This window comes from Eurytemora carolleeae, unplaced genomic scaffold, assembly GCF_000591075.1.
Source record: "Eurytemora carolleeae unplaced genomic scaffold, Eaff_2.0 scaffold1544, whole genome shotgun sequence".
NCBI lineage: Eukaryota > Metazoa > Arthropoda > Copepoda > Calanoida > Temoridae > Eurytemora > Eurytemora carolleeae.
In genome coordinates, this window is record NW_019397502.1 from 1 (window position 1) to 24950 (window position 24950).

The following is a 24950-nucleotide window of genomic DNA, read 5'->3' on the forward strand; positions in this document are numbered from 1 at the left end:
CTCTTACAAAATTGATTCATCCAAGATGAAAGATGAAGATTTTCATTGTCAATGTTTAGCAACAAATTTGATCCCTACCTCCTAAACTACAAGTTACGACGCCTTTCGATTTTAATTTTGATTTCAACCAAACTTTCAATATGGATGCATAAAAACATGATGGAACAAAAGAGAAACTGTCTTTTTGTTTACTTGTACTTGTGATTTGAAATAATCTTGTTAGAAATCAAAACTTAAATAGAAAAGTCCTCTTCATTGCAATGATACAAACTCTGAAGCGTATCGGTCAAATCTCTTTATTAAGTGAGGCGGAGGGAGCCAGGGAGAGACTTCTCAAATCAAGAGGAGCACTGAGACAAGATATTAGGGTCAAGGTAACAAGGTGTTTGGTATAAAAAGGATAGAAAACTAAGAATTTAGAGACTTACAGGTATATCAACCTGTGCATTTATGCTAGATTTTAGGGTATAATATTCCTTACAAATAATAAGACACATTTAAACTGTACAAAAGCTATCATTTTGTTATTAATATTAAAGAGAAATTTCTTTCATACAGGGTGTCCCACATCACATTAGTCGTTTATATCCCTTTAAATTAAGATTTCATAGACTAATCAGAAAATTTTAAAAGAATGATTTATTTTTTAAAAATGTTTTATGGCAAATGAAAATATTATTTTGAAAAATACTAGGTTTTTCGAGTATTATTTGCCATTTTGGCGTTAAAGCTTTAAGAATAATCTAATGTGATATGGGACGCTCTGTATATAATATTGTTGTGAGATTAATATGTTATTTTCCTTAGTCTGCCTGTATATATCATGGAGTTTACATCAACTTATTTAGAACGTACATTTGAGACGAAATAAATACAATGGAAGAACTGTTTTTTTATGTCTCCCCTACAAATAACTTATTCTGGGATTTCATGCGTTATAGGCTTCCTGAAAGACTGCAGGGAGCGTTCTGCACACAAGGATGGAAGACGATTCAAATTAAATAAATACGAAATCCTAATCATTTATTGTAGTTATATCCTCGTGCCATGTCCGATTCACAACGGTACCCTTTAAACCTCTGCCTGAGCAAGAATTATGAGAGTTATCCAAGTTTGTGTATAAAAATTTATTTTTCAATAGCGGTTCTTTTCATAAGTAACTTGCGGATTCATGCTGCAGAAACATGACAGAACTTTCAGAATTCAGCTATTTTTAGATTACAATATGGAGATATATCTTTCTAATTAATACTATGATATACAGGTCTAATGGCTCCGTAATATCTCGCACATGCCACTCTTTTAATGGAGGGTTCAGTTTGAAATTATATCTTTGTCCTTTTAAAAGTTTTTTATTAGGAAAACTCGCTGAGAATTGACCGTGGGAAGTGCATGGGGACAAGACTTAGGTTTCCTTACAACCATAGATGCAGTAGGAAGTGTATGTACAAGTAAGCTGGATTATTTATAATAATGTACAGTAGGAAGTGTATGTAACAGTAAGATTCGTTATGCAAAATCCACAAATGTAGTAGGAAGTGTATCAAGTAAGCTTGATTATTTGAAATTATGTACAGTAGGAAGTGTATGAAACAGTAAGATTGGTAATTCAAAATCCATAAATGTAGTAGGAAGTGTATCAAGTAAGCTTGATTATTTGAAATCATGTACAGTAGGAAGTGACAGAGGCAAGACGACTTGAAAGTCGGTCATTAATTTGATCTTTGAATTTATTTGTAACATTCAGTCCTCAACCTAATTTAACATGTATAATTCTTAAAACAAAACCTCAAAACTTCCTTTGTCCTGGCATTTCCAAAATGTCGGTCAGATTTTAATGTGATTTAATAAAACCAAAATTGTTGAAATCTTAAGAAAATTCTTCACATCTCTATTAAAAAGCACAAAAAGGCAGACCACAATTAGGAAATACCATAACTAGAGGTATTCAGTGATAAATATATAAATGTCTCAAAGTATTTCAAAGATCTAAGGCGACCTTCGTTTTCTTGGTACTGTCATGTTTCGTGGGACACCATGTACTAAAACTAAGTTGTCTATATTACTTAAACCTACAAGTATTCCACATTAAAAGCTGAAGCAAGCTAATGGTAAAACTATTTGCTTTAAAACAACATCAGACATAAAATATTGATTAAATTTTTCTAATCTATTTTATGTAAGTGTGAAACTATTCAATCAAAAATGTCAAATCCTTTTTGAACTGCAAAAAATTATGCCGTAGCAAAAAAGAAGCATACTTAAAAAAGAAAAAATCAATTATTAAAGGGAGTGACCGGCTATGTAAGGTAATTGAACTGAGTATGCAGTGTTGTGGAAAACTTCTTTCGGATTCATTTGAGACATACTTTTTAAAGATCTGCAAATCCTGAGTTTGATCGCAAATTCGACGTTCAAAACTCTTACTTTGGGGGTGGATACGTTTTCAGAATTAGTTTTTTTTAAATTATTAAATTTTTAACGGTTTAAGAATACAGAGATCAAGGGGAGGTCGTTCTTTAAAGAGACTTCTATAGTTTTGCCCAATTTTCAAGAGACTTCTATAGTTTTCCCAATTTTCAAGAGACTTCTATAGTTTTCCCAATTTTCAAGAGACTTCTATAGTTTTCCCAATTTTCAAGAGACTTCTACAAAATTAAAGTTTTTAAAATTAGTGTTTCTAGACGAGAATATTTAGATGTACCCATATTAATTGATTTTGACGATTTTTTTTCTGGCTTACATTAGTGATATGATATACACAAAACAAAAAAATCCGAAATGAGTTTGAAAATTCTAAAAAAATTCTCAATTAAAAAAAATGTATGAAAGAAAACTTGAGAACTGGTGCAAGGTGGATTTGAGCATTTTTATCAACAATAGTTTCACCCCCCTTATAGTACTTTATGTAAGCCAAATTTATTTAGATGGTGTCAGAGTATTGCCAACTACATCATGTTGAAGACAGCTGATGGACTTCATCTAGCTGACACAGACCTTAGACAATACAACGGGGGACACTGTGCTTAGATAATCGACGACAATGTTATTCTGATCAATCATTTGTCATATATGTATTCATATTCATATATTTATTCAACTACAAAGCATGAGATATTACAATTAAGCAATCACAATTTACTATGCAGTTTGGACCCGCCTAACCAGGGTTGGTTGTTTTGAGTGGATATGTATGATTAGTTCCAAGTCAACGATCTATGTACATTGTACTTTGTACACTAATTGTGAATCTTAAGGTTTAAAGTCACATTATAGCCATAAACTACCAATGTACTGCACAATTAACACTGTACATTATACGTACTCAGTAAACTGTACACAATACACTGTAAACTGGACTCATGTACACACACTGTAAACTGGAAGCAATACGCAATACATTTTAAAATTGGACAAAGTACAATGTAATTTGGACACAGTACACTTTATACTGGACACAGTACACAACACACTGGAAACTGGACACAGTTCACCGTACACTGTGCCCTGTACACTGTAAACTGGACACAGAACACGGTACACTTATATTTGGACTCAGTACACAGTACACAATACACTGTAAACTAGACACAGTTAACGGTACACTGTGCAGAGCACTATACACTGTAAACTGGACACAGTACGCAATACACTAACTGAACACAGTACACTGAGGCGGAAAATTAAAAGAGTATCGTTGAATGACGATACTCTGTTATTAGTATGCATGCACTTAACACACTGTACAATCTGCACAGTACACAGTACACTATACTCTCAATACAGTACACTTTCCACTTAAAATTTGTTTTTTTGACTTGCACTTAGCGCACATTGTAATTATTAACTTTTAATTGAATAAACATTATGTTCCAGTTACCTCCAGATTTATTCTAATCCATTTATTTATTTATTTAATAAAAATATATTTTCTTTATAAATCAAAACATTACATAAATTTTATATAGTTTCTGACAATTGCAAATTTAAAAATATTTAAGCTGAATATAAATTTACAGAATAAATAGAAAAAATAATAAGATTTTCATCAAGTAAAAAACACTTGATAATTGATGAGTTACAAATCAATAACAATAACAAATCAAATCCGATAAATTAAATATAATCAAGAAACAGAAACAACGTATCATTAAACCATATTACTGGGGTGTATATTTTTCTGTTTAATTAAGAAGAAAGGAAAAAGGGGGAAGGGAAGAGAAAAGGGGGAAGAGGGAAGGGAAAAGGGGAAGAGAAAAGGTGAAGAGATGGAAGGGAAAAGAGACAAAAGGGAAGGGAAAAGGGGGAAGATAGAAGGTGAAAGAGGGAAAAGATGATTTGCATCTTAAATAAAAACCAAAATTTAACAAGAAACAGTAACAGAAATGCTTAAAAAAATATCTTAGGGGACCTTTTTAGGGCACCAAAACGCTCCATTATACTACTAAAATCCAAAACTTTCTCAGCAAGAGGGGCTCTGCCCTCCCCTTCTTGTAGTTTGAGCGGGTTTCAGAAACTTGTAAAATACACCTGTTTTTAAGGGGTGGTTTTGAAAAAAAACAGAAAATTTAAAGAAATGTTCATTAACTGGATCCATTTTTTCTCAGTGCGGATACAGGATCAAAATCAAATGGAAACTTTAAGCACTGGTTTCATCCGTTCATTTAACCCTTTCATCCTTTCAGAATATTCAGCATATTTTGCCACTGAGGAAGAGGGACAGTCTCAGGAGAGTATTCGGTCAAATCTGAAATTAAATAAAACTAAGGTTTTAACTTTATTTGTTTATTTGCCTTGTTGAAAATACATTTAAACCAACATTATCGACCTATGATTCCCCCAACAAGGGGGCATTAGGTTACTTAACATCCCTTGGGCCAATTTAGTAAAATAACGGCCCGCTCTGCGAAGTTTTCGTAAAAAAAATTAACCATTTGCACCTCCAAAGACCATAAAACTACGTATTCAGGAAATTAAAAATCATATTTAACCACGGGTTCCCTCGACCAAACGACCAAAATTGGGAACCCTCGGTAAAGTAAAATTCCCTTAACTTCCCTGTTATTATTATTGTTAAGTTGATGTAAATAATTATAACCAGCCGCTGTGTTTAATGACTCTCAACTTAAAGGTCATGCTCGATTCTTAACGATACTCTTGCAACCTTTAGTCAATTATGTAGAAGGTGTAGTTTTCCAGCTTGTGTTTAATTCTGATAATTTCTCCATTCTTATAAAAGCAAGAAATCCTTGTGTCACTTTGTTAGAGTATCTACAATTGAAACTAATCATAAAAAACGGATATCTATTTCATACTTTTTAAGGGTACCAATGTAGTGAATCGAACATGTAACTCTATCAATGGAGGGTTTCTTGAGATTAGCATTGGGTTAATGAGGCATTTCATCTACATGTACAATAATGCAACTTAAAGGGACTGACTGTAAGAGTAATTTCAAGCGAACCTCCAGACAAAGCTTTTAAAGTTATTGTTGAGAATCGGGCATTGTCATCTTTGCATGGAAGGTTAGGCCCTAATGTTGTCTATATTCGCTGTCGGAAAATATGACAGTAGCTTGACAATAGAGATTCACTTCCATTTTTCCTTTTCCTGTTTGTTCTTTCTATGCTTTGAGACCTCTCCAAATAGTTCTTGTGACAACGAGTTTTGGAGCAGGTTGGAGAGAGATTAGGAGGTTTGTAGGAGGAAGGGTATAGGGGATTGCTCCCAGTGTTCCTTCTCTTATACTCTTTCCAAGTTAACAGGAATTTTAAGGAAAACCCATGACTGCACCCCTTATGCAAAATGGGGAGTTGAAAGCCCTGAAGCCCCCTTGGGAGGAGTCTTCCATAGCAGTCCAGTCTTCACGGCTGGTCTAGTAAAAAACCGGTATAGTTCTGCATGGCTTGTATATCCATCAGGGATTAGACTCCTTCTTTCAGTTACACCAGGCTAAAGATGAAGTCTTGTTTTAATCCATGCTCCCCTGTAGGATACAAGATGTGCAACTAAATACAGCTCTTCCCTAGACTGTCATTCTGGAACCACATAAAAAAGGTCTTCTCTCTTTGGAGAAAGTCAGGCAACTGAAAGGCTCGTAGAATATTAGGACTACTTCTCAAAAATTTAGTCAACAATCGCTTTATTTGATTTGTACCTGGCGCCTGCATGTTATAGGCATTGTGCTCATACTCCGGAAAATATCTAAATAAAAAAATTTCTTTAAAGTTTAAGTTTTAACAAGTGCTTTTGATATTTTGATTTTGATGCGGATAAGCACTGGAAAAAATGGATCCTGATCTGGATCCAGGTCATAAAAAGTAAAAGATTTTCTGATTATTTAAATAATAGAAAAAAAGTTTTCAAATAAAATTTCTTCTTTTTTTTGTTGCTTTTTTTATGAGGAGAGGAACATAACACAGATGACAGATTTAGCTATTAAAAAGATAAATTAAAAACTTTTCTTAAAATTCAAATTCAAAAATAAATGTTAAAAAAATGAAGCTGGGTTTCATTTTCAATCTAAATCATAACATGAATCCAAAAGTCGTTTTCCAATTCCTGATTTTTATGTTTTTCACTGTATTGTACCTGTTTTCGAAATAGGAGAACCCATGAGACTGTTCCTGGTACCAGAAGCATGATGAATCCTAAACAAGAAAATATTCTTAGAAATGTTTAAACTTGAAAACCATTAACCCATGGGAAAACAATAATTATATAAAGGGACTGCAGACGTAACTTCTAGACGACTTACATATAACTAGCTGAAGAGTCCGGCGTTGCCCGTAGAAAAAATTAAAAATTTCGAAAAAAAATTTATAAATCTTGAAAATAAAATTCGAATATTTTTATCCTATAACAACCCCCGCCATTCATGAGTGTCCACAAAAATATCCAGCTCATACGGTCCACCCGTTTGGCCGGCTTTAGGCAACATATATATATTAGGCAATATATGTCTTATTTTATTATATAGATATAGATTTGCTTGGGTGTCCGTTTGTACTTGACTTTGTGATCAGTGATCACAGTTGATTCTGGGCCCATTTAATTCCTTTACCTATTCTAGGGCCCTTATCCTTGCTTATGCATGTTCCAGGGCCCATATCCTAGGTGCTATATGTGCCTTGGCCCTATAATTGGTCCTATCTGTTCCTAGGACCCATATCCATGGATTTAAACATGTTCCTAGGCATCCCTGTTTCTAAACATGTTCCTAGGCCCATAATCTTACTTCTACCTGTTCCCGGGCCCATTTTTTAGGTTTTATATTCTACCTGGTCTTGAGGTTGGCTAGAAAACCCCCTTGGATAGAACTCTTTCCCTGGCGAATATTTAAGAACGGAACTAGGGCGGGTTCCCTCCGCCTCCTCCGCCTTAGGATCAAGGTTCTCTATCTCTATGCGTAGTCTGGCCTGGTAGCTTTCCCGCAGCTGCTGGCTCAACTCAAGTATGTTCTTATAGTTCTCCTACAAGATTATGGGTCAAAACTTTTAAATTTTTAATCTGTTCATATAGCTTTCATTCTGTTCCAAATTTCCCCTGGTGGTTAAAGTTGAGAAGTCGAACACAGCCACCCCTTTCCTTTCTTTGGATCATAATTATCTCTTGGTGAATTTTCCGTATATCCCCTCAGAGGATAATTATTTTATATATCTTTTTAATAATTTGTTGTTTCATCTTATCTTGATATTCTGATTTGATCTGTTTTTTTTTCTAATTGCACATTGTAATCATAAACTATAAAATAAAAAATTATAGTACCCCTAGTTCTCAAACCAGCTTTGGGAGTGGAAATTAGTTTTAAAGAATAGTGTTAATGTTAAATCTTACAACTCTGTTAAAATAATTTATAACAATTTTATGAAAAACTTGAATAAAAGGTAAAACTTACATCTGATCCTTGATGATTCATGATTGCCACACAACTGACCGGAACCTTCCGTAGGCAGACACGTCCTAGCTTGTATCTCCCTAGGGAGTACACTACCTGTACACTTTGCTCTTTACACACACCTGTACATGAATATTGTTAAAAACAGAGAAGATATGTAGTTCATTATTATAGCTGATCACCTCAGCGGTTTTTTTTTTGCTCCGACGCGACGCGACCACTGGAAATCGGAATCTTTTAATTATTTACGTGTGTAGAATATATAGATAGGTATGCATAGTTTTTAGGAACATGTACAGAATAGTTAATATACAAGTATAGTTTAAAGGAATACGTAACATATAAATTTGATGTAATTACCAACACCGACAAGATAAATGGTTCAGTTCAACAAAACAGACTGGATTAATCAAAATTTTGTATAGCCATCCTGTTTTGTGTTGGGGGATTGGAGGAGAAAAAAAAATAACAAATGGACATAAAAAGCAAGATTTTTCAACCTCATTAATACATTTTCACCAAAATTTCATTTGTTTTCCACTAAAAAATGTGGCGCTCCGCGCAAACATATCTAGCTTCTAGAAAAAAAAATTATTTTTCAAAAGGGGAAAAGATTTTTTAAAAAAAGGAACTAAGTTTTGCCTAAAAAATAAATGATTTTCAAGAAAAACATCCACTCAATACCCATGCTATTGATCTTACGAATAATATTATCTACTGCTGAATCCAGCCCTCCTTCACTGGATATTCTTTCTAGGTCAGGAGCTAGTATCACGCAGGTCACCTTCTTTACCTAGACAGTAGTAAATCGATACTTTATCTAGGTTCTCAATTCTGAGTTCTGGTTTTTAAATATATTTTAGTTAAACAATACAAAATTTAAATGCAAGAAAAAATATTGCAGGTTATATTCATAATATGAATATTTATTTACTCAACTCGTATTGTTAGATTACCTTTAAAAACTTCACCGTCTCCCTTAGTCCAACAATATATCTGCGTTTAGCTTTTGCTTTTACAGGATCCTTGGCGTGTAGTCGATCCTGGAACCTGGATATAACAAGCTTAAAGGGACTGTACACGCTAATTCAATCGATCCTCCTTTTCAAGTGATGTCCGATTCACATCAGTATATTTTAAACCTTCGTCAAGAATGAATAAGATATCCATGATTTTTCTTTAAGAAATTGGTTACTTCAACTGTGGCTTGTCTTTCTTGCTACAAACACAACGGAAGAAATAGCGAAAATTTAACACTTTACAAACTAGAAAAAAGACGATATCTTCCACAACATTGATAAGACAAAAGTTTAAAGGATACTGATGTGAATCAGGCATACCGTTTTTTTAAATAAGTGGTCAATTGAAATTGCAAAGACATTTTCTTTAATATTATAAAAAAAAGCTAATGCGGGGTTGCCAATACAACCTTGCGCTTGAATATGCATTGAAGAAATAACTGAAACTCTAATTAACAAAACTTTGAGAAAAATGTCGTAAACCTTTATTCTCAAGCGACTCTTAGATTTCCCAAGCAATTTCAAACTTAACAGTAACATAAAAACTAGTTCCAGGGTACTCATAGTTATTCCCACCGTTTACCCGCAAAAAGAAGATTTATACCGGAAAACTAACTTTTCGCCATAAAAGTCTACCCATTCAACTTGGAATCTCTAAACCAAACTAAGAACATTCCCGTGGTTCTTCCGAGGCCCCATATCAAAATTTGAGGCAATTTGGTAAAGGGGTTCCGGAGTTATGATCAGACAAACAACAAAAAAGAGATTACAACTTTATAATATAAATATATTTCAAATCTGGCATTGCTAGACACAGTTTAAAATTGAGTTTTTTTTGGGTAATTAGCTGAAGTCTGATCTTATATTCAATTATTTAATATTTAATCTCAAATAGCTTAACAATATCAAACTAATTATAAATTTAGAATACAAAGTTTACGGAATCAATAATAAAGCAGATTAGCACCGATAAGACAAGTATTGTGAATTCCGTTTGTTATTGGTTCGTTTATCAAGCGACTTCACATCTTTATCTCGGACAATTTTAAATGTTAAAAAAGGGCAGACCACCTTTTGGAAATGAGTGGACTAGGGTTATTTGTGATTATCGTTTCATCAATCAGAATTGTAAAATAAGATTGAAAAATCGTCTGATTTAATGTAAATTAATTCCGGGTTCTTCTGATAAGGATTGTATAAGTGGGGAAATTTATATTGTTTATCTAATACATGTGTTTTAAAATCTTGTAAGTTTGATAAAAAATTTCGAAAAATTGAACAACACTATTCAAAACGATTAAGAATACTAAAAGCAAGTGCTGGAGTATTTCCTAATTACCTAATTAAATCTGACATTAGATTTGTAACGTATGTATCCAAATCCTTAGACAGGTCCTGATCACAGTATCTTAACAAACAGATACAATTACATTAATAAAGATCGTTGTTGAAATATCAGACAACCTCGAGTCATAACGGTACCCTTTCAACCTGTATCTGTTCAATAATATGGAAGATTTTGTAGTTTTTCTAATTTAAAATTGTTTGGTTAATTACTACTATTTAATCATAAGAAATAATAAAGTCCTTTTGAAGAGAAACCACAGTAAATAATAAATTTCCAAGATTAACAAAAACCAGGGACATCGGTGAAATCTTACCTTATTCAACCATGTTTAGACAATGGTTTAAAGGGTACCGTTGTGAATCAGATGTCACTTTAAAGATTAAGGGTCATAGAAATTACGATTACTGCCCATTTCTGAAACTATGATGTGTAATAATTTCTAAATACTTACTCTCGGAACTTTCTAGAATGAATTTTCTTCTTGACAATTTCTTCAGGAGTTTCAGGATTTTTAACATTTTCTTTATTTACAAATAAGTTTAAATCTTCTTCAGGAATTTCAGAATCTACTTCATGACTAGCAGAAGGATTTTTAATATCTTCTTCGGTAGGACAAGAATAATTTTTCACATTTTCTTCGGAAACAGGAATTTCAACACTGTCTTCAATAGCAGAGGAAGTCTTAATCTCTTCTTGGGGAGAAGTAGAAATACTTTTAAAGACATCTTCGGAGGTATCAGAAATTGTTTTTGCATCTTCTACGTTCTTGTCATCGTTATCAAGTTTATCCAACTCCGACTTCAGATCAGTTGTAGATTTAGATTTTTCTGCTGAGTAGGACGGATCTGTATTTATGTCTTCGACGTCTTCTTCATTTTCTCTTTCTTTTTGAAAATTAATTTTCAATGATTTCTTGTTTTCCTGATTCCGAAATTGGTTTGCTGGGGTCGGGGTTTCTTGGTCCTCCTCAGTCTGCAGGATAGGCACCATCTTTACTCCAGTCTGAACAATAAATGATTCATTTTTTGTTACTGAAGTACTTTCCCAAAGTTTTTTCCCCTAATCAGCAACTTCCTAAGGGTTTTTTCCCGAGTGGCAATTTTCCAACTGTTAAGTTTCCCAAGCGGCAACTTCCCAAGTCTATCCTAGCCTGTTCTTGCCGCAGCACTCGGCCCCGCCATTGCAGCCTGTGCCGCCTCAGAAGGCCAAACCTAACCTTTGGGAAGTTGCCACTTAGGAAATTGTCACTTGTGAAGTCGCCCTTGGGAAAAAGCCTTTTGGAAAAAACCTAGGACCAAGTAATCAACAAACGACACTCTGAAACACTCTGACACTCTATATTGACAATTAAGAAATAAGGGTCTGCCAGCGTTTTACAATTTCAACTATTTCTTACATTGTAAACATTAAGTCCTTCTTCGATTTAAATTCGATTTAAATCTTATTTTAAACTATACATTACTTCATTACATAAACTGTCGTTGTATCTTCCAGTAACCCTCTCTTTATCAATAATATTAGAACCCACAGTTAAAAAAATTAATTTTTAAAGAGAAATCTTGGGATGTCTCATTCGTTCCTAATCAGGAGAAACTTTCAAGGGTACCACTGTAAATCAGACACGCAACTTTTTTCTACTTCTTTCAAATGGAGATTTAAATGTGTACGTCTACACTATGTAGTGTGTATGAAACCACTTAGGGCTGTGTGCTAAATTTTTATTTATTTTAAGGGTTATTTGGGTCACCCTAGCTCCCCTAGCCTACAGTCCCCTTTATTTACATAGATGTAAAAGATCAACTTTGATTAATGATGAATAAAAACAAACCTGTATTCTCTCAATCCGTCTCATCTCGGCTTCTTCTCTTCTTCTTCGCCGTTCTGCCTTCTCCGTTAAAATAATCTTCTTCATAAGCGTGTTCTTCTTCTTCTTCCCGCCTTCCCTCTCCTTCCCCCTCTTCTTGGTAGGTGCAGAACTGTCAAGTTGATTCCTCACCACCCTTTCATCCTTCTTAATCTTTCCGCCCAGAACAGGCTTGTTCTTGTCTTTTTTCCCCTTAGGCTCCTGAAGAAAAAAAGAACATATTTAACAAAATATTTTTATAATTTTATTTCTTTTCTTCATTACCTTCTTTTTTAATAAGGCTTCAAAGATGTCAATTTCAAATGGAGTTTTGGTTTTCACTTTTTTCTTGACAACCTCTTGTTCGGCTTTTATTTCCAACTTAGGTGCAGTTTTCGCAGATTTTCCAGATGGTAGTTCGCCAGGATTGGAGGATTTATCTCGTCGTCTCAGGATAGATGAATAGGAAAGAGGTTCAGCTGAGCTGGCCTGAATCTGAACCTCAGGGATATGAGAGTCTGAATCCTCGGAAATCTCCTGAAAATTAAGAGTCAAACTCGCCAACTCTATGGTCAATGGGTAGATTATTATATATAAAATAAGTAAATAATGATAGCACAGAGAAAGCATGCATGCCAGTCATTTCATCATATTTTTTTTTATTTTTGATTTGTTTCTTGTACTATTTTCTTATTTACAAAGGCTCTCTCAAAAGTCAGTTTTACACTTTTCCAAACTACTGGGCTTCTTCCACGTTGTGCATATTGACTTTAACACAGGGGTCAGATTCTTTTGGGAATTGGGAAGATTATTTTAGAAAAACAACCTAGGGAATTAGATGTTTAAGAACCTGATCATGTATCTCTGAAACATCAGTCTCCCATTCAGAGCCAGTATCTGAGAGATGTCCTCCTTCGAAGGTTCGAACCACGCGTTGGTCCACAGTTTCTAAACCGTAGAATTAAGGAAAATTTTGTCGGATATAATGCAAAATAAGCAAACATATGCAAAGTTATATAAAGTATGTAAAATTAAGTAACTAATGTGAAATATTAATTAAAATTATGTAAAATTATATGGAGTAATATTTATAGAGTGGTGTAAAATTATGGTAAAATGTGCAAAATCATTTAAATACTGTAAAATAATGATCAAATATGCAAAATTATTTAAAAACTATATATGTGTGTAAAATTATTAAAATTTGGGTAATATTATGTTGAAATCAAAATGTTTACGTACTACGTAGTTATGTAAAATTATGTACTATTTTTAAAATGTCACATTGTGTAAAATTGTCAATTTTTCACCATGCAAGTAACAGTGATAAATGATTAGCAATTGACTGGTTTTATTTTCTCATTGATCAAAGTATCTGGGAAAAACAACTAAGTCCAAAAAATGGGAGGCAGCTTTGTCACAATTGTTTGAGAACAGTCCTTTTAAAAACTAACCAGTTTTTCTAGATTCGGCACCAAGAGATGGATACTCCTCGTCCTTGAACCGGATATTTCTAGATCCGTCATATCGTCTAGTTCTCGGCCCTTCTAGAGTTTTCCTAGATCCATCCTCTCGACTAGTTCTAGGCCCTCCTAGAATATTAACAAGTATTCACCACCAGGTAAGAGAAGAATGGGAAAGGAAGAAGACCAAAAACTGATCCTAGCCCATCAAAACTATATTAGAGGTCTCATTGAAACAACGTTATTATAATAATAAACTATCAACTAGAATTCCGTGAAAATCAATACAACACACACTATACACATTATAATTAAGTCTGAGTTTGCCCTTTATTTTGCAGACCATCCGAATGGCAGGTTTTTTAGGATTCTAGCTACAAAGAAACGATTAAATATTAAGTAAAATTAAAAAACCAAAAAAAATGGTAATTTTATAACGCAATTTCAGGATTAACTTAAATTTTTTTTTTTAAATACCAAAATTCTTTACATTTTGTTAAATTTTTAAATATCTCTGAAGGGGGATTTTTAACCAAAAATGAGCCTAGTGCATGGTTTTCAAACGATTCCTACCTGAAACCTGGTTTAGAACTGCTGTAGAGATGAAACCTAGTTTAACTCCTCGGTTGGAAACAAGTTCAACTCTTTGCTTCTCTTCTCTTTCCCTTTTCTTCCCCTCCTTCTCCCTTCTCCTCCGTTCCCGCCGTTTTTGCCGCAAAATTTCTCGCTCAACCGTTGTTAATTCAATCTTTGCTTTAGTTTTCTCCTAAAAATGAGGTTCACTTTATAAAGATCTAGCTTTTAGGTCGGTTTAACTTAGCACAGTTTCCCAAAGGTCGATTTTGATTAAAGATCCGGTTTCACTTAGTCGGATAAGCTTAAATTTACGTCCGGTTTATTTTCGGTGGATTTCCCCTATAGGTTGGTTTTCCATATTTTAGTTTCCTATAGGTCTGTTTCCCATAGGTCAGTTATTCCTGGGTGAGTTTCTCTTAATACGGTTCCCGTTGGTAAGTTTTCTGTAGGTCAGTTACTCTTAGGTCAGTTTCCCTTACTTCGGTTTCCCGTAGGTAAGTTTCATACAGGTCAAGTTTCCTATAGGTCAAGTTTCCTATAGGTCAGTTTCCTATAGGTCAGTTTCCTATAGGCGAGTTACTCTTCGGTCAGTTTCTCTTAATTCGGGTTCCCGTTTGTCAGTTTCCTATAGTTCAGTTTTCAAAAGGTTATTTTCTTATAGGTGAGTTACTCTTGGGTCAGTTTCCCTTAATTTGGGTTCCTATTGGTCATTTTCCTATAGGTCATTTTCCTATAGGCCAGTTTCCTATAGGTCAGTTTCCTATAGGTCAGTTTAATATAGGTCAGTTTCCTATAAGTCAGTTTCCCAAAGGTCAGTTTCCTATAGGCCAGTTTCCTATAGGTCAGTTTCCTATTGGTCAGTTTCCTATAGGCCAGTTTCCTATAGGTCAGTTTCCTATAGGTCAGTTTCCTATAGGTCAATTTCCTATAGGTCAGTTTCCTATAGGTCAGTTTCCTATAGGTCAGTTTCCTATAGGTAGGTTTAATATAGGTCAGTTTCCTATAGGTCAATTTCCTATAGGTCAGTTTCCTATAGGTCAGTTTCCTATAGGTCAGTTTCCTATAGGTAGGTTTAATATAGGTCAGTTTCCTATATGTCAGTTTCTTATAGGTCAGTTTCCTTTAAGTCAGTTTCCTATAGGTCAGTTTCCTATAGGTCAGTTTCCTATAGGTCAATTATTCTTGAAATCGGTTTCCCTTGGAAGTGTAATTATAAAATCAAAATCAAAATATAAAGTACATTAATCATTGTAAGATAAAATTTCTAGTTACCCGAATCATATCATGTATATCCGCAAGAACAGGCTGCTTTACAACGTTTTCTTCTAAAATACAATTTATAATAGAAAAAAACGAAAAGAGATAAAAACGTCACTTTCTTACAGTTAATAAAGAAATAGACAAATAGCAAAATTTTGCCATCTGCTTAGTATAATCTCAGCTTTAAAGTCTACCAAGATGTACTTAAAAGCAGTGCTTAGGATCCATTTAGATTTGATAAGACTTAAGATACAATTAGGGGATGCGAATCCGGATCCGGATCCTGGATCCGCACTGGAAAAAAACGGATCCGGATCCAGGTTATTTCTTTAAAATTTTTCTGTCAGGAAATTTTTATACTCTCTCTTTTTACAATAGTTCTTATTTGGAAGAGTAAACATGTTCTTTTCTTCAATTTTGGTTGATATTTTGCCCTTGGATCCGGATCCGACTGCTTTAAAGGGACACTAGCCATAATTTCAAGTGATGTTCGATACACGACAGTACCAATTAAATCTTTGCCTGAGAAAAATGATTGAATTATTTCTGTTCTTCGTTTCGCAAATTGAATATTTTCAATTGCAGTTTCTCTAAAGTTACTTTCGGGTTTAGTAAAAATGCCAATATTTTCCCCATTATTGGTCAGATATGGGCCAAAAACGACATTTAGTTTCGTCTCCCAGTCCGTTACCGACTATTTTACTCCAGGAAGAGGGACGTTCACTCATCACATAAGTTGCAGCATTCTTCTTAGCTGCTCCACTATAATAAAAATTTATATAATCCGTAGGCAGACACGTCCTAGCTTGTACCTCCCTAGGGAGTACACTACCTGTACACTCTGCTCTTTACACACACCTGTACATGAATATTCTTAAAAACGTGCACAGAGAAGATATGTAGGGGTCCATTTAATTCCATTTCTGATCCCAAATGGGATCGGAGTGGAAATTACATTTAGGGGCATGAAAGTACACTTTATATGTCATTGTGAACTTTGACAAGCTTTTGTGTATGTGTACTACACTTCAGAAATGTGTACTGCATGTGGAGTGTTGAAAGATGAAAATATTAGTATTTAATATAAGAGATAAATTATGATATACAGAAAAATAAACACTCCCTTGTAGTAAACATTCTGCAGTATGGATTTTTTCTACAACTTGACATTATACTTCCAATTGTTTACAATAACAACATGCTTCCTAATATCAATCAATCAACATTTGACATTGATCAGATGGAATTATATAGACCCCTGAAGATATTTAGTTCATTATTATAGCTGATCGCCTCTGCGGGTTTTTTGCTATGACGCGACCATTGGAAATAGGAATTAGTTTCTTTCAACTATAAACGTATACAGAGCCCTCGATTAAAAAATTCGGGGAAATACGGCTCGGGCCTAAGCTGTCGTTAATCGTTGGGCCTTATTTACGGCTTGAGCTTTCGGATTCTCTTTAGAAGGCTAAAACTTTTCTCTCCTTGTATTAACAGTGAATTTAGACAAATCCTTAGTCTTTGTCATTGTCAGGTGTTACTTTTTAAACGTAGTTTCCTTCTAATTTTGTATTTTCCAGGGGGGGCAGGGCCCCGCCTGGAACTCCCAAGTGGGGCAAGAGGACTACTGCCCCCCCTAGGTACGCCACTTGGCCTGGCCTGAGGAAGGGAAATGCAAGCAGATGTAATATTAAAAGAGCCTCCCCCGAAGGTTCCCCCCTCAGCCTCTCAGGGGGGGCACGCGTAACGGGGGGCGGGGGGAGCGGCCCCCCCTCGTACGCCACTGGTCGGTTTTATTTATATTGGGCCTAACTTCTTCAGTCCAGCCGAATATCTAGCTTTCAATCAAGCAACACAAGCTGTCGTCAGAGTTGGGTCGAAGATTGGGTCTTAAAGTTGTGTTCAAGGAATTACGGTTCGAGCCGAAGTTTTTAAATCGCGGGCTCAGAATATATATAAAGGTAGTTTTTAGGAACATGTACAGAAAAGTTAATATACAAGCATAGTTTAAAGGAATACGTATAAATTTGATTCAATTACCGAAACCTACAAGATAAATAGTGCAGTTCAACAAAACAGACTGGATTAAATTAAAATTTTGTATAGCCATCCTCTTCAGTGTGAAGGGTGGGGGAAAAAACAAAATTAACAGTTAAGACATAAAAAAGCAAGATTTTTCATCCTTATTAATATTTTTTCACCAAAATTTCATTAGTTTTCCACAAAAAAATTTGACGCTCCGCGCAAATATATCTAGCTTCTAGAGAAAACAAATGATTTTCATGATTTTCATGCTATTGATACTTACGAATAATATTATCAACTGCTGAATCCAGCCCTCCTTCACTGGATATTCTTTCTAGGTCAGGAGCTAGTATCACGCAGGTCACCTTCTTAACCTGGACAGTAGTATATAGATACTTTATCTAAGTTAGAAGCTAGTATTAGGCAGGTCACCTTCTTAACATAGACAGTAGTAAATAGATACTTTATCTAGGTTAGAAGTTAAACAGTAGTAAATAGATACTTTATCTAGGTTCTCAACTCGGCGTTCTGGTTTTCAAATAGATTTTAGTTAAACAATACAAAATTTAAATGCAAAGAAAAAATATTGCAGGTCATATTCATGATATAAATATTTATTTAAGCAACTCGTATTGTTAACTCAGTTTCTCCGAGTCCAACTAAACCTTGCTCCAATTCAAACCCTGCTCCAAGTTCTTTCCAATCTCCGTCTAAGCCTGTTAAGCCTCACACCTTTCCAACCCCTGGTTCCCTGTCTCCTGTGGTGTCGGAGGTGTCGGAGACAACGGAGGTTTCTTTGCCTACATTGTTTCTAACTAGTGATAAAAGGATTTTACATCCGCCTTGGTCCCAGCTCCGGGCGGAGATTCTTCAAGTGAACCAGTTTTTAAGGGTTTGGACGCTTCAAGTTTATCCAGGTTCCAAATTACCTGTTCGTCCATACAAGAAATGAAATCAAACCCTTCTCTATCAGTAATTGTTCATCCTCTGAGTTCAGGAGAAGTTCTGTGTGATGTTTCAACCGGTTCTCTTCGCCCTCTGGTTCCTCTTCAACTACGTCGTAAACTGTTTGATCAGCTACATGGTGTGTCTCACCCAGGTGTCAGAGCATCCAGGAAATTGATCACATCAAGATTTGTCTGGCCAGGAATGTCTCGGGATGTCGGTTTGTGGACAAAGTCCTGTATTCCTTGCCAAAAATCCAAAATTTCAACTCACTTGCACTCTACTGTTCCATCTATTCCAGTTCCAACCCAAAGGTTTTCTCACGTTCATGTTGATATTGTGGGTCCTCTACCCTCCAGTCAAGGCCATTCTTATGTTCTAACCATGATAGACAAGACTACAAGATGGCCTGAGGTTGTTCCGTTATCCTCTATCTCCGCTGAGTCCTGTGTACGTGCTTTTATCTCAACCTGGATATCAAGGTTCGGAGTTCCTGCGGTTCTCACATCAGACAGAGGTTCCCAGTTCACATCTTCAATCTGGAATGGAGTCTGTTCTGTTTTAGGGATTTCACCCTTTACTACAACCTCCTTCCATCCTCAAAGTAACGGTATGGTTGAGAGATTCCATAGAAGTTTAAAATCCTCTCTTCGGGCCAGGTTAGCAGGTTCGGACTGGTTTTCTCACCTTCCTTTGGTTCTCTTGGGTTTGAGAGCTACTCCGAAGGATGATACTGGCCTCTAAGTCTCAGAGGCTGTCTATGGTTCTCCTTTAACTTTGCCTGGTGAACTTCTGGATGTTCCGGAACTTCCACCTGAGTCATTCCTGAGGAAGGTTGAAAGAGCCATTGATGGTTTCGCCGTTCCTCCGCCTCATGATGTTCATACAGTTCCTCCGTCTCAGCTACCTGCAGCACTCTTGAAAGCTAAGTTCGTGTTTGTTCGCGAGGATGCAGTCATACCTACTCTGGCTCCTTGTTATCGCGGGCCTTACCTGGTTTTAGAAAGGCGGAGCAAATTCTTCCGCCTCCAGATTGGTTCCAAACAAGATGTGGTTTCTGTTGATCGGCTGAAACCTGTGTTCAGTGATGCTCCGGTCACTCCTGCTCTTCCTCCGCCTCGAGGAAGACCCAACCGTCATCCAGTAGCAAATTCTTCGGATCCTCCGCCATCCTTCGCCATCCTCCGCCCCAAGAATACCCAAGAAAGTCAGGTTTCAACTTACTCCTCGAGTTCATCCTCCACCTGCACCTGCACGTCGGAATCCTTACAGGTATTCAAGGGATAGAAGAATCAGCTCCGCCACCTCTCCGCCGTTCCTTCTGGGGGGACTACTGTGGCAGTTATGAAAGTTGTCCTTCTTGGAGAATTCTCCGCGGCAGCTGAGAAGCTAAGGGGAGTTTCCTGAGCCACATATTTCACCAGACTTTTTAATCATGTAATTTAGATATAAATATATAGTTAGTTAATCTTGAACCTCTCGGAGTTTATTTAGCTGATCGCCAAAATGTCAGCTTTAAATTTTAAAGCAGTGCTTAGGATCTATTTAATTTTGATGCGAATCCGGATTCGGATCCTGGATCCGCACTAGATCCGGATCCAGGTTATTTCTTTAAAATTTTTCTGAATCGTGTTAACAAAGCAGAATTTTCAAATTATTGTCTTTTTTTCTCTTATTTTTATGTTAAAGCTTGATGTAACATTCAGAAATCTGGAAATTTTAAAAAATCTCTCTTTTTACTATGATTTTTATTTTGAGAGTAAACATGTTCTTTTTTCTTCAATTTTTGGTTGACATTTTGCCTCTTGGATCCGGATCCGACTGTTTTAAAGGGACACTAGCCATAATTTCAAGTGAAGTCCGATACACTACGGTACCACTTAAACCTTTATCTGAGAAAAAATGATTTAATTATTTCTGTTCTTCGTTCCGCAAATTGAATATTTTTAATTGCAGTTTCTCTAAAGTTACTTTTGGGTTTCTGAAAACAGAAATTGTGAGAGTAAAAATGACGATATTTTCCATATTATTGATCAGATTAAGGTTTAAAGGGTATCGCAGTAAATCGGACAAATCCCCCATTTACTGGAGGGTCGATTCACTTATAAAGCAGTCTCTTTAAAAAAAAAAACAATTTAAATATAATCAACATTTATAGATGTTTCAAAACTACAGGTCCTTGTTGAAAATAAATCAAAAGTTTTTGAAAAGTAAGAGAAGGATTAAGGATAGGATTCCAATTTGGGCCAAAAACGATATTTATTTCGTCTCCTTGTCGCTTACCGACTATTTTACTCCAGGAAGAGGGACGTTCACTCATCACATAAGTTGCAGCATTCTTCTTAGCTGCTCCACTATAATAAAAATTTATATAGTTGTAGAAATCAAAATTTTTGATTTTTTGAATTTTTCTCTTCCTTCGTCTAAAGAGCTATTTGAATACACTAACTGAAGTGCCAGGCGTTGCCTGTGAATTAAAAAAATCGAGTTTTGAAAAACAATTCCGGAAATAAAAAAGTCGTTGGCCAGCTATAACTTACATATATATTATATATATTATATATATANCAACGTTATTATAATAATAAACTATCAACTAGAATTCCGTGAAAATCAATACAACACACACTATACACATTATAATTAAGTCTGAGTTTGCCCTTTATTTTGCAGACCATCCGAATGGCAGGTTTTTTAGGATTCTAGCTACAAAGAAACGATTAAATATTAAGTAAAATTAAAAAACCAAAAAAAATGGTAATTTTATAACGCAATTTCAGGATTAACTTAAATTTTTTTTTTTAAATACCAAAATTCTTTACATGTTGTGAACTCTTTTAAAAATCTCTGAAGGAGGATTTTTCACCAAAAATGGGGCTGCATAGTTGTCAAACGATTCCTACCTGAAACCTGGTTTAGAACTGCGGTAGAGATGAAACCTATTTTAACTCCTCGGTTGGAAACAAGTTCAACTCTTTGCTTCTCTTCTCTTTCCCTTTTCTTCCCCTCCTTCTCCCTTCTCCTCCGTTCCCGCCGTTTTTGCCGCAAAATTTCTCGCTCAACCGTTGTTAATTCAATCTTTGCTTTAGTTTTCTCCTAAAAAAAGGTTCACTTTATAAAGATCTAGTTTTAAGGTCGGTTTAACTTTGCAGTTTCCTAAGGTCGGTTTTGATGAGAGATCCGGTTTCACTTAGTCGGATAAGCTTATATTTAAGTCCGGTTTACTTTCGGTGGGTTCGTTTTCCATACTTTAGTTTCCTATAGGTCGGTTTTCCAAAGGTCAGTTATTCTTGGGCCAGTTTCCCTTAATTCAGTTTCCCGTAGGTCAGTTTTCTATAGGTCAGTTACTCTTGGGTCAATTTCCCTTAATTCGGGCTCCCATAAGTCAGCTTCCTATAGGTCAGTTTCCTATAGGTCAGTTTCCTATAGGTCAGTTACTCTTGGGTCAGTTTCCCTTAATTAGGGTTCATAAAGATCAGTTTCCTATAAGTCAGTTTCCTATAAGTCAGTTTCTTATAAGTCAGTTTCCTTTAAGTCAGTTTCCTATAAGTCAGTTTCCTAAAGGTCAGTTTCCTATAGGTCAGTTTCCTATAATTCAGTTTCCTATAGGTCAGTTTCCTATAGGTCAGTTTCCTATAAGTCAGTTTCCTATAGGTCAGTTTCCTATAGGTCAGTTTCCTATAGGTCAGTTTTCTATAGGTCAGTTACTCTTCGGTCAGTTTCCCTTAATTTGGGTTCCAGTAAGTCAGCTTCCTATAGGTCAGTTTCCTATAGGTCAGTTTCCTATAGCTGTCAGTTACTCTTGAAATCGGTTTCCCTTGGAAGTGTATTTATAAAATCAAAATCAAAATCAAAATATAAAGTACATTAATCATTTGTAAAATAAACTTGTTACCCGAATCATATCATGTATATCCGCTAGAACAGGCTGCTTTACAACGTTTTCTTCTAAAATACAATTTATAATTGAAAAAAACGAAAAGATATAAAAAAGTCACTTTCTCTTACAGTTAATAAAGCAATAGAAACATAGCAAAATTTTTCTATCTGCTTTGTATAATGTTGTGGCGGTTATGAAAGTCGTCCTTCTTGGATAATTCTCTGCGGCAGCTGAGAAGCTAAGGGGAGTTTCCTGAGCCACATATTTCACCAGACTTTTTACCCATGTAATTTAGATATAAATATATAGTTAGTTAATCTTGAACCTTTCGGAGTTTATTTAGCTGATCGCCAAATTGGTGACCCCGGACATTTTTGAATACGTTTTCTTAAGTCCTAAAAGTGAAACAACCCACCAAGTTGTACAGATTTTCATAAACATAAAAACTCCGTGTTTTGAGTCAAATTTTTTTTACTAGCTTTATTTTCGACTGAAAAGTAAGCCTGCCTCCCTGTTTTATTCACAGGCTCTTACAGTAAACGAAAAACTAGTTCGACAGTGTTATTTTTCAGCGTCACGATGCCTGGAGATCCAGCACTTTAATTTTGTTCCTAATTCCTGAACAATCTTTTTATTGTTCCTAAATCCCTGTCCTAATCCTTTAATTTTGTTCCTAATTATCAATTTTTTTTGTTCCTGAAAAATCTTGCTCCCCCCCCTCACTAAAATCTTGTGTCCGCCCCTGTTCTTATTTAATTTCACTTCTTTGTGAATATCACTGTAATTCATGACACACTATCAAAATTCTATATATATAAAGTATAATCTATGTTTGTCTGTCTGGGTGTCTTTGTTTGTCCGATTTGCCTCTAATTATTATTGGGGATCTCGTAAATACCATTAGCTTGGTTTTGAGATTCTCAGTTAAGTGGGTCGACATTTATCGAGAAAAATGCCTAAAATCTTAATTTACGACAAGGGGTGTGTAAACGGTGGGACTAACTATGACTCCCTGGTCCACGCTGGGTTCCCAAGCTAGTAACTTAATAAAGTTTTCAGCCCCTTTAATTGGCGTGTATTGAAGACCTGTATGTGAGGAATGATATTTTATTAAGAGTTCTGTCTACAGGTTTAGATTCTACAAACTCTATAAGAACATCATCTGGCTCCAGAGCACCAGCTACAAACTCAACCTCTGCAACCAGGTTTTACATTCATATTTATTCAAATATTTGATCCGGAAAAAAGTGAAATAAATCTTATAAAATTATTAGTCTTTGGTAAAAAAAATGAACGATTAACAAAGGATAAAATTGTAGCAGTAATCAGAACTTTGGTGTTGTGAATCTCTGAATCTAGCTAAGATCGCCATGTTATGCGATATACAGGTAAATTTAATTCTTCTTCAATATTCCGTGATGGCCAAACCCTGCAGGGATAACTTCAATAATGGGATCAAGCATTGATCATCAGATTTTAAAGTGCCCACATTAGATATCAAGATTTGAACAACAAGGTTCCGATATCAGGTGTTCAAAAAATTTGGCAACTATGGCTGAACGTATTTTTCTAAAAGGGGAGTGTGGGGGGGGGATTCCTCACACTCTTAGGCTAAACTTTCAGTCTTCTTCAGAAAATGGAACGAAAAACAATGAATTTTATTTTTTTGGGGGATTAACAAAATAAAGAGCAAAAACAATGCAAGAAACCCTGGTCCCTAACTCTGCAGGCTTCTGAGTTTTATCGCCGCCCCTGCGGTCTCTCTCCGACCCATCATTCTCCGCCGACCCCATCACATACATCTCATCATTCGTAGTCTGTCCGATTCGTGCAAAGGAATCTGCCGATATTCTGTTGGTGTGACTGCGTGGTTTATTTACTGATCTAAACAAAAATTTTATTTCACTATTCGGACATTTTCTTAAAATTCAAAATACTTTTGATTAAGGATTCAATTGATAAAAAAAACTGTTTGGATTTTCGATAAACCACAAGTTTTGATTTTGCGAACTGGGCGCTTCTCGATAAAAATGATTTGATAAAACAACTTGTAACATGTATATTGCATATTGTTATTATTTGGTTCCATTGGTTTAAATCAAATATTTTGAATGCCCCTCCCCCCCCGTACCTATCATTGTTCAATCTCTTGGGCCTGGATCCCGTAGCTAGTTTAGACCTAGAACTGTCAGGAGTTAAAACCGGTTTCTCAATTGATGGATAATTCCTCTTCAACATCTCGGCAAACGATATTCCTTCTTTTCTATCACTAGACTGGGACCAAGGATTATCCTTGTTGCTGTTTTCTTTAGTTTTCATCAAATTCTGTCCGTTTATTTTCTCCGGATTACGAGCCTCACTAGCTTTCATTCTTTCTCTTCTAACCAATGGTTTATCATGGTTTTGTGTTGCAATATCTTTTCCTTTAACTTCTCTATGCTTTGTTTTCTCACTTGATTCGTCCTTCACTGGTCCACGTCTAGAACTCCATCCCCCGTCAGCCATTTTAAATTCAATTTTCTAAACAATAGAAAAATATAATATTTAAAGAAAAAAATGTGTCTAATATAAAATGCTGCAACGCCAAAGGTAGGGTAAAAATTGTAGGTTATTTGTACATAGTTTAATTAACTAATTGTAAGCACAAATTAATATAGAAACAAAGCTAAACAAACAATTAATTGAACGAAATGC

General features: G+C 35.4%; 3 protein-coding genes across 3 annotated transcripts; 1 reads left to right on the forward strand and 2 right to left on the reverse strand.

The window, feature by feature from the left end:
- Positions 1–245: 245 nt before the first annotated feature.
- On the forward strand, positions 246–3879 carry LOC111714614 (uncharacterized). The gene is made up of 3 exons (XM_023489762.1): positions 246–374; positions 1360–1451; positions 2928–3879. Exons 1-3 carry the CDS (start codon positions 261–263, stop codon positions 3028–3030), a joined length of 309 nt encoding a protein of 102 aa, XP_023345530.1. The 5' UTR covers positions 246–260; the 3' UTR covers positions 3031–3879.
- A 709-nt stretch (positions 3880–4588) lies between these two features.
- Positions 4589–16180, reverse strand: LOC111714612 (selenocysteine insertion sequence-binding protein 2). The gene is made up of 16 exons (XM_023489758.1): positions 16098–16180; positions 15419–15471; positions 14144–14336; positions 13562–13699; positions 12958–13055; positions 12393–12644; positions 12093–12329; positions 10716–11266; positions 10256–10324; positions 8854–8947; positions 8600–8690; positions 7898–8019; positions 7281–7472; positions 6592–6650; positions 6158–6204; positions 4589–4747 (listed from the first exon to the last, which is right to left on the reverse strand). The coding sequence occupies exons 1-16, from the start codon at positions 16132–16134 to the stop codon at positions 4674–4676; spliced, it is 2307 nt and encodes a 768-aa protein (XP_023345526.1). The 5' UTR covers positions 16135–16180; the 3' UTR covers positions 4589–4673.
- A 4348-nt stretch (positions 16181–20528) lies between these two features.
- Positions 20529–24797, reverse strand: LOC111714615 (uncharacterized). The gene is made up of 4 exons (XM_023489763.1): positions 24388–24797; positions 23974–24140; positions 23343–23451; positions 20529–20730 (listed from the first exon to the last, which is right to left on the reverse strand). The coding sequence occupies exons 1-4, from the start codon at positions 24759–24761 to the stop codon at positions 20529–20531; spliced, it is 852 nt and encodes a 283-aa protein (XP_023345531.1). The 5' UTR covers positions 24762–24797.
- Between the last annotated feature and the right edge of the window lie 153 nt (positions 24798–24950).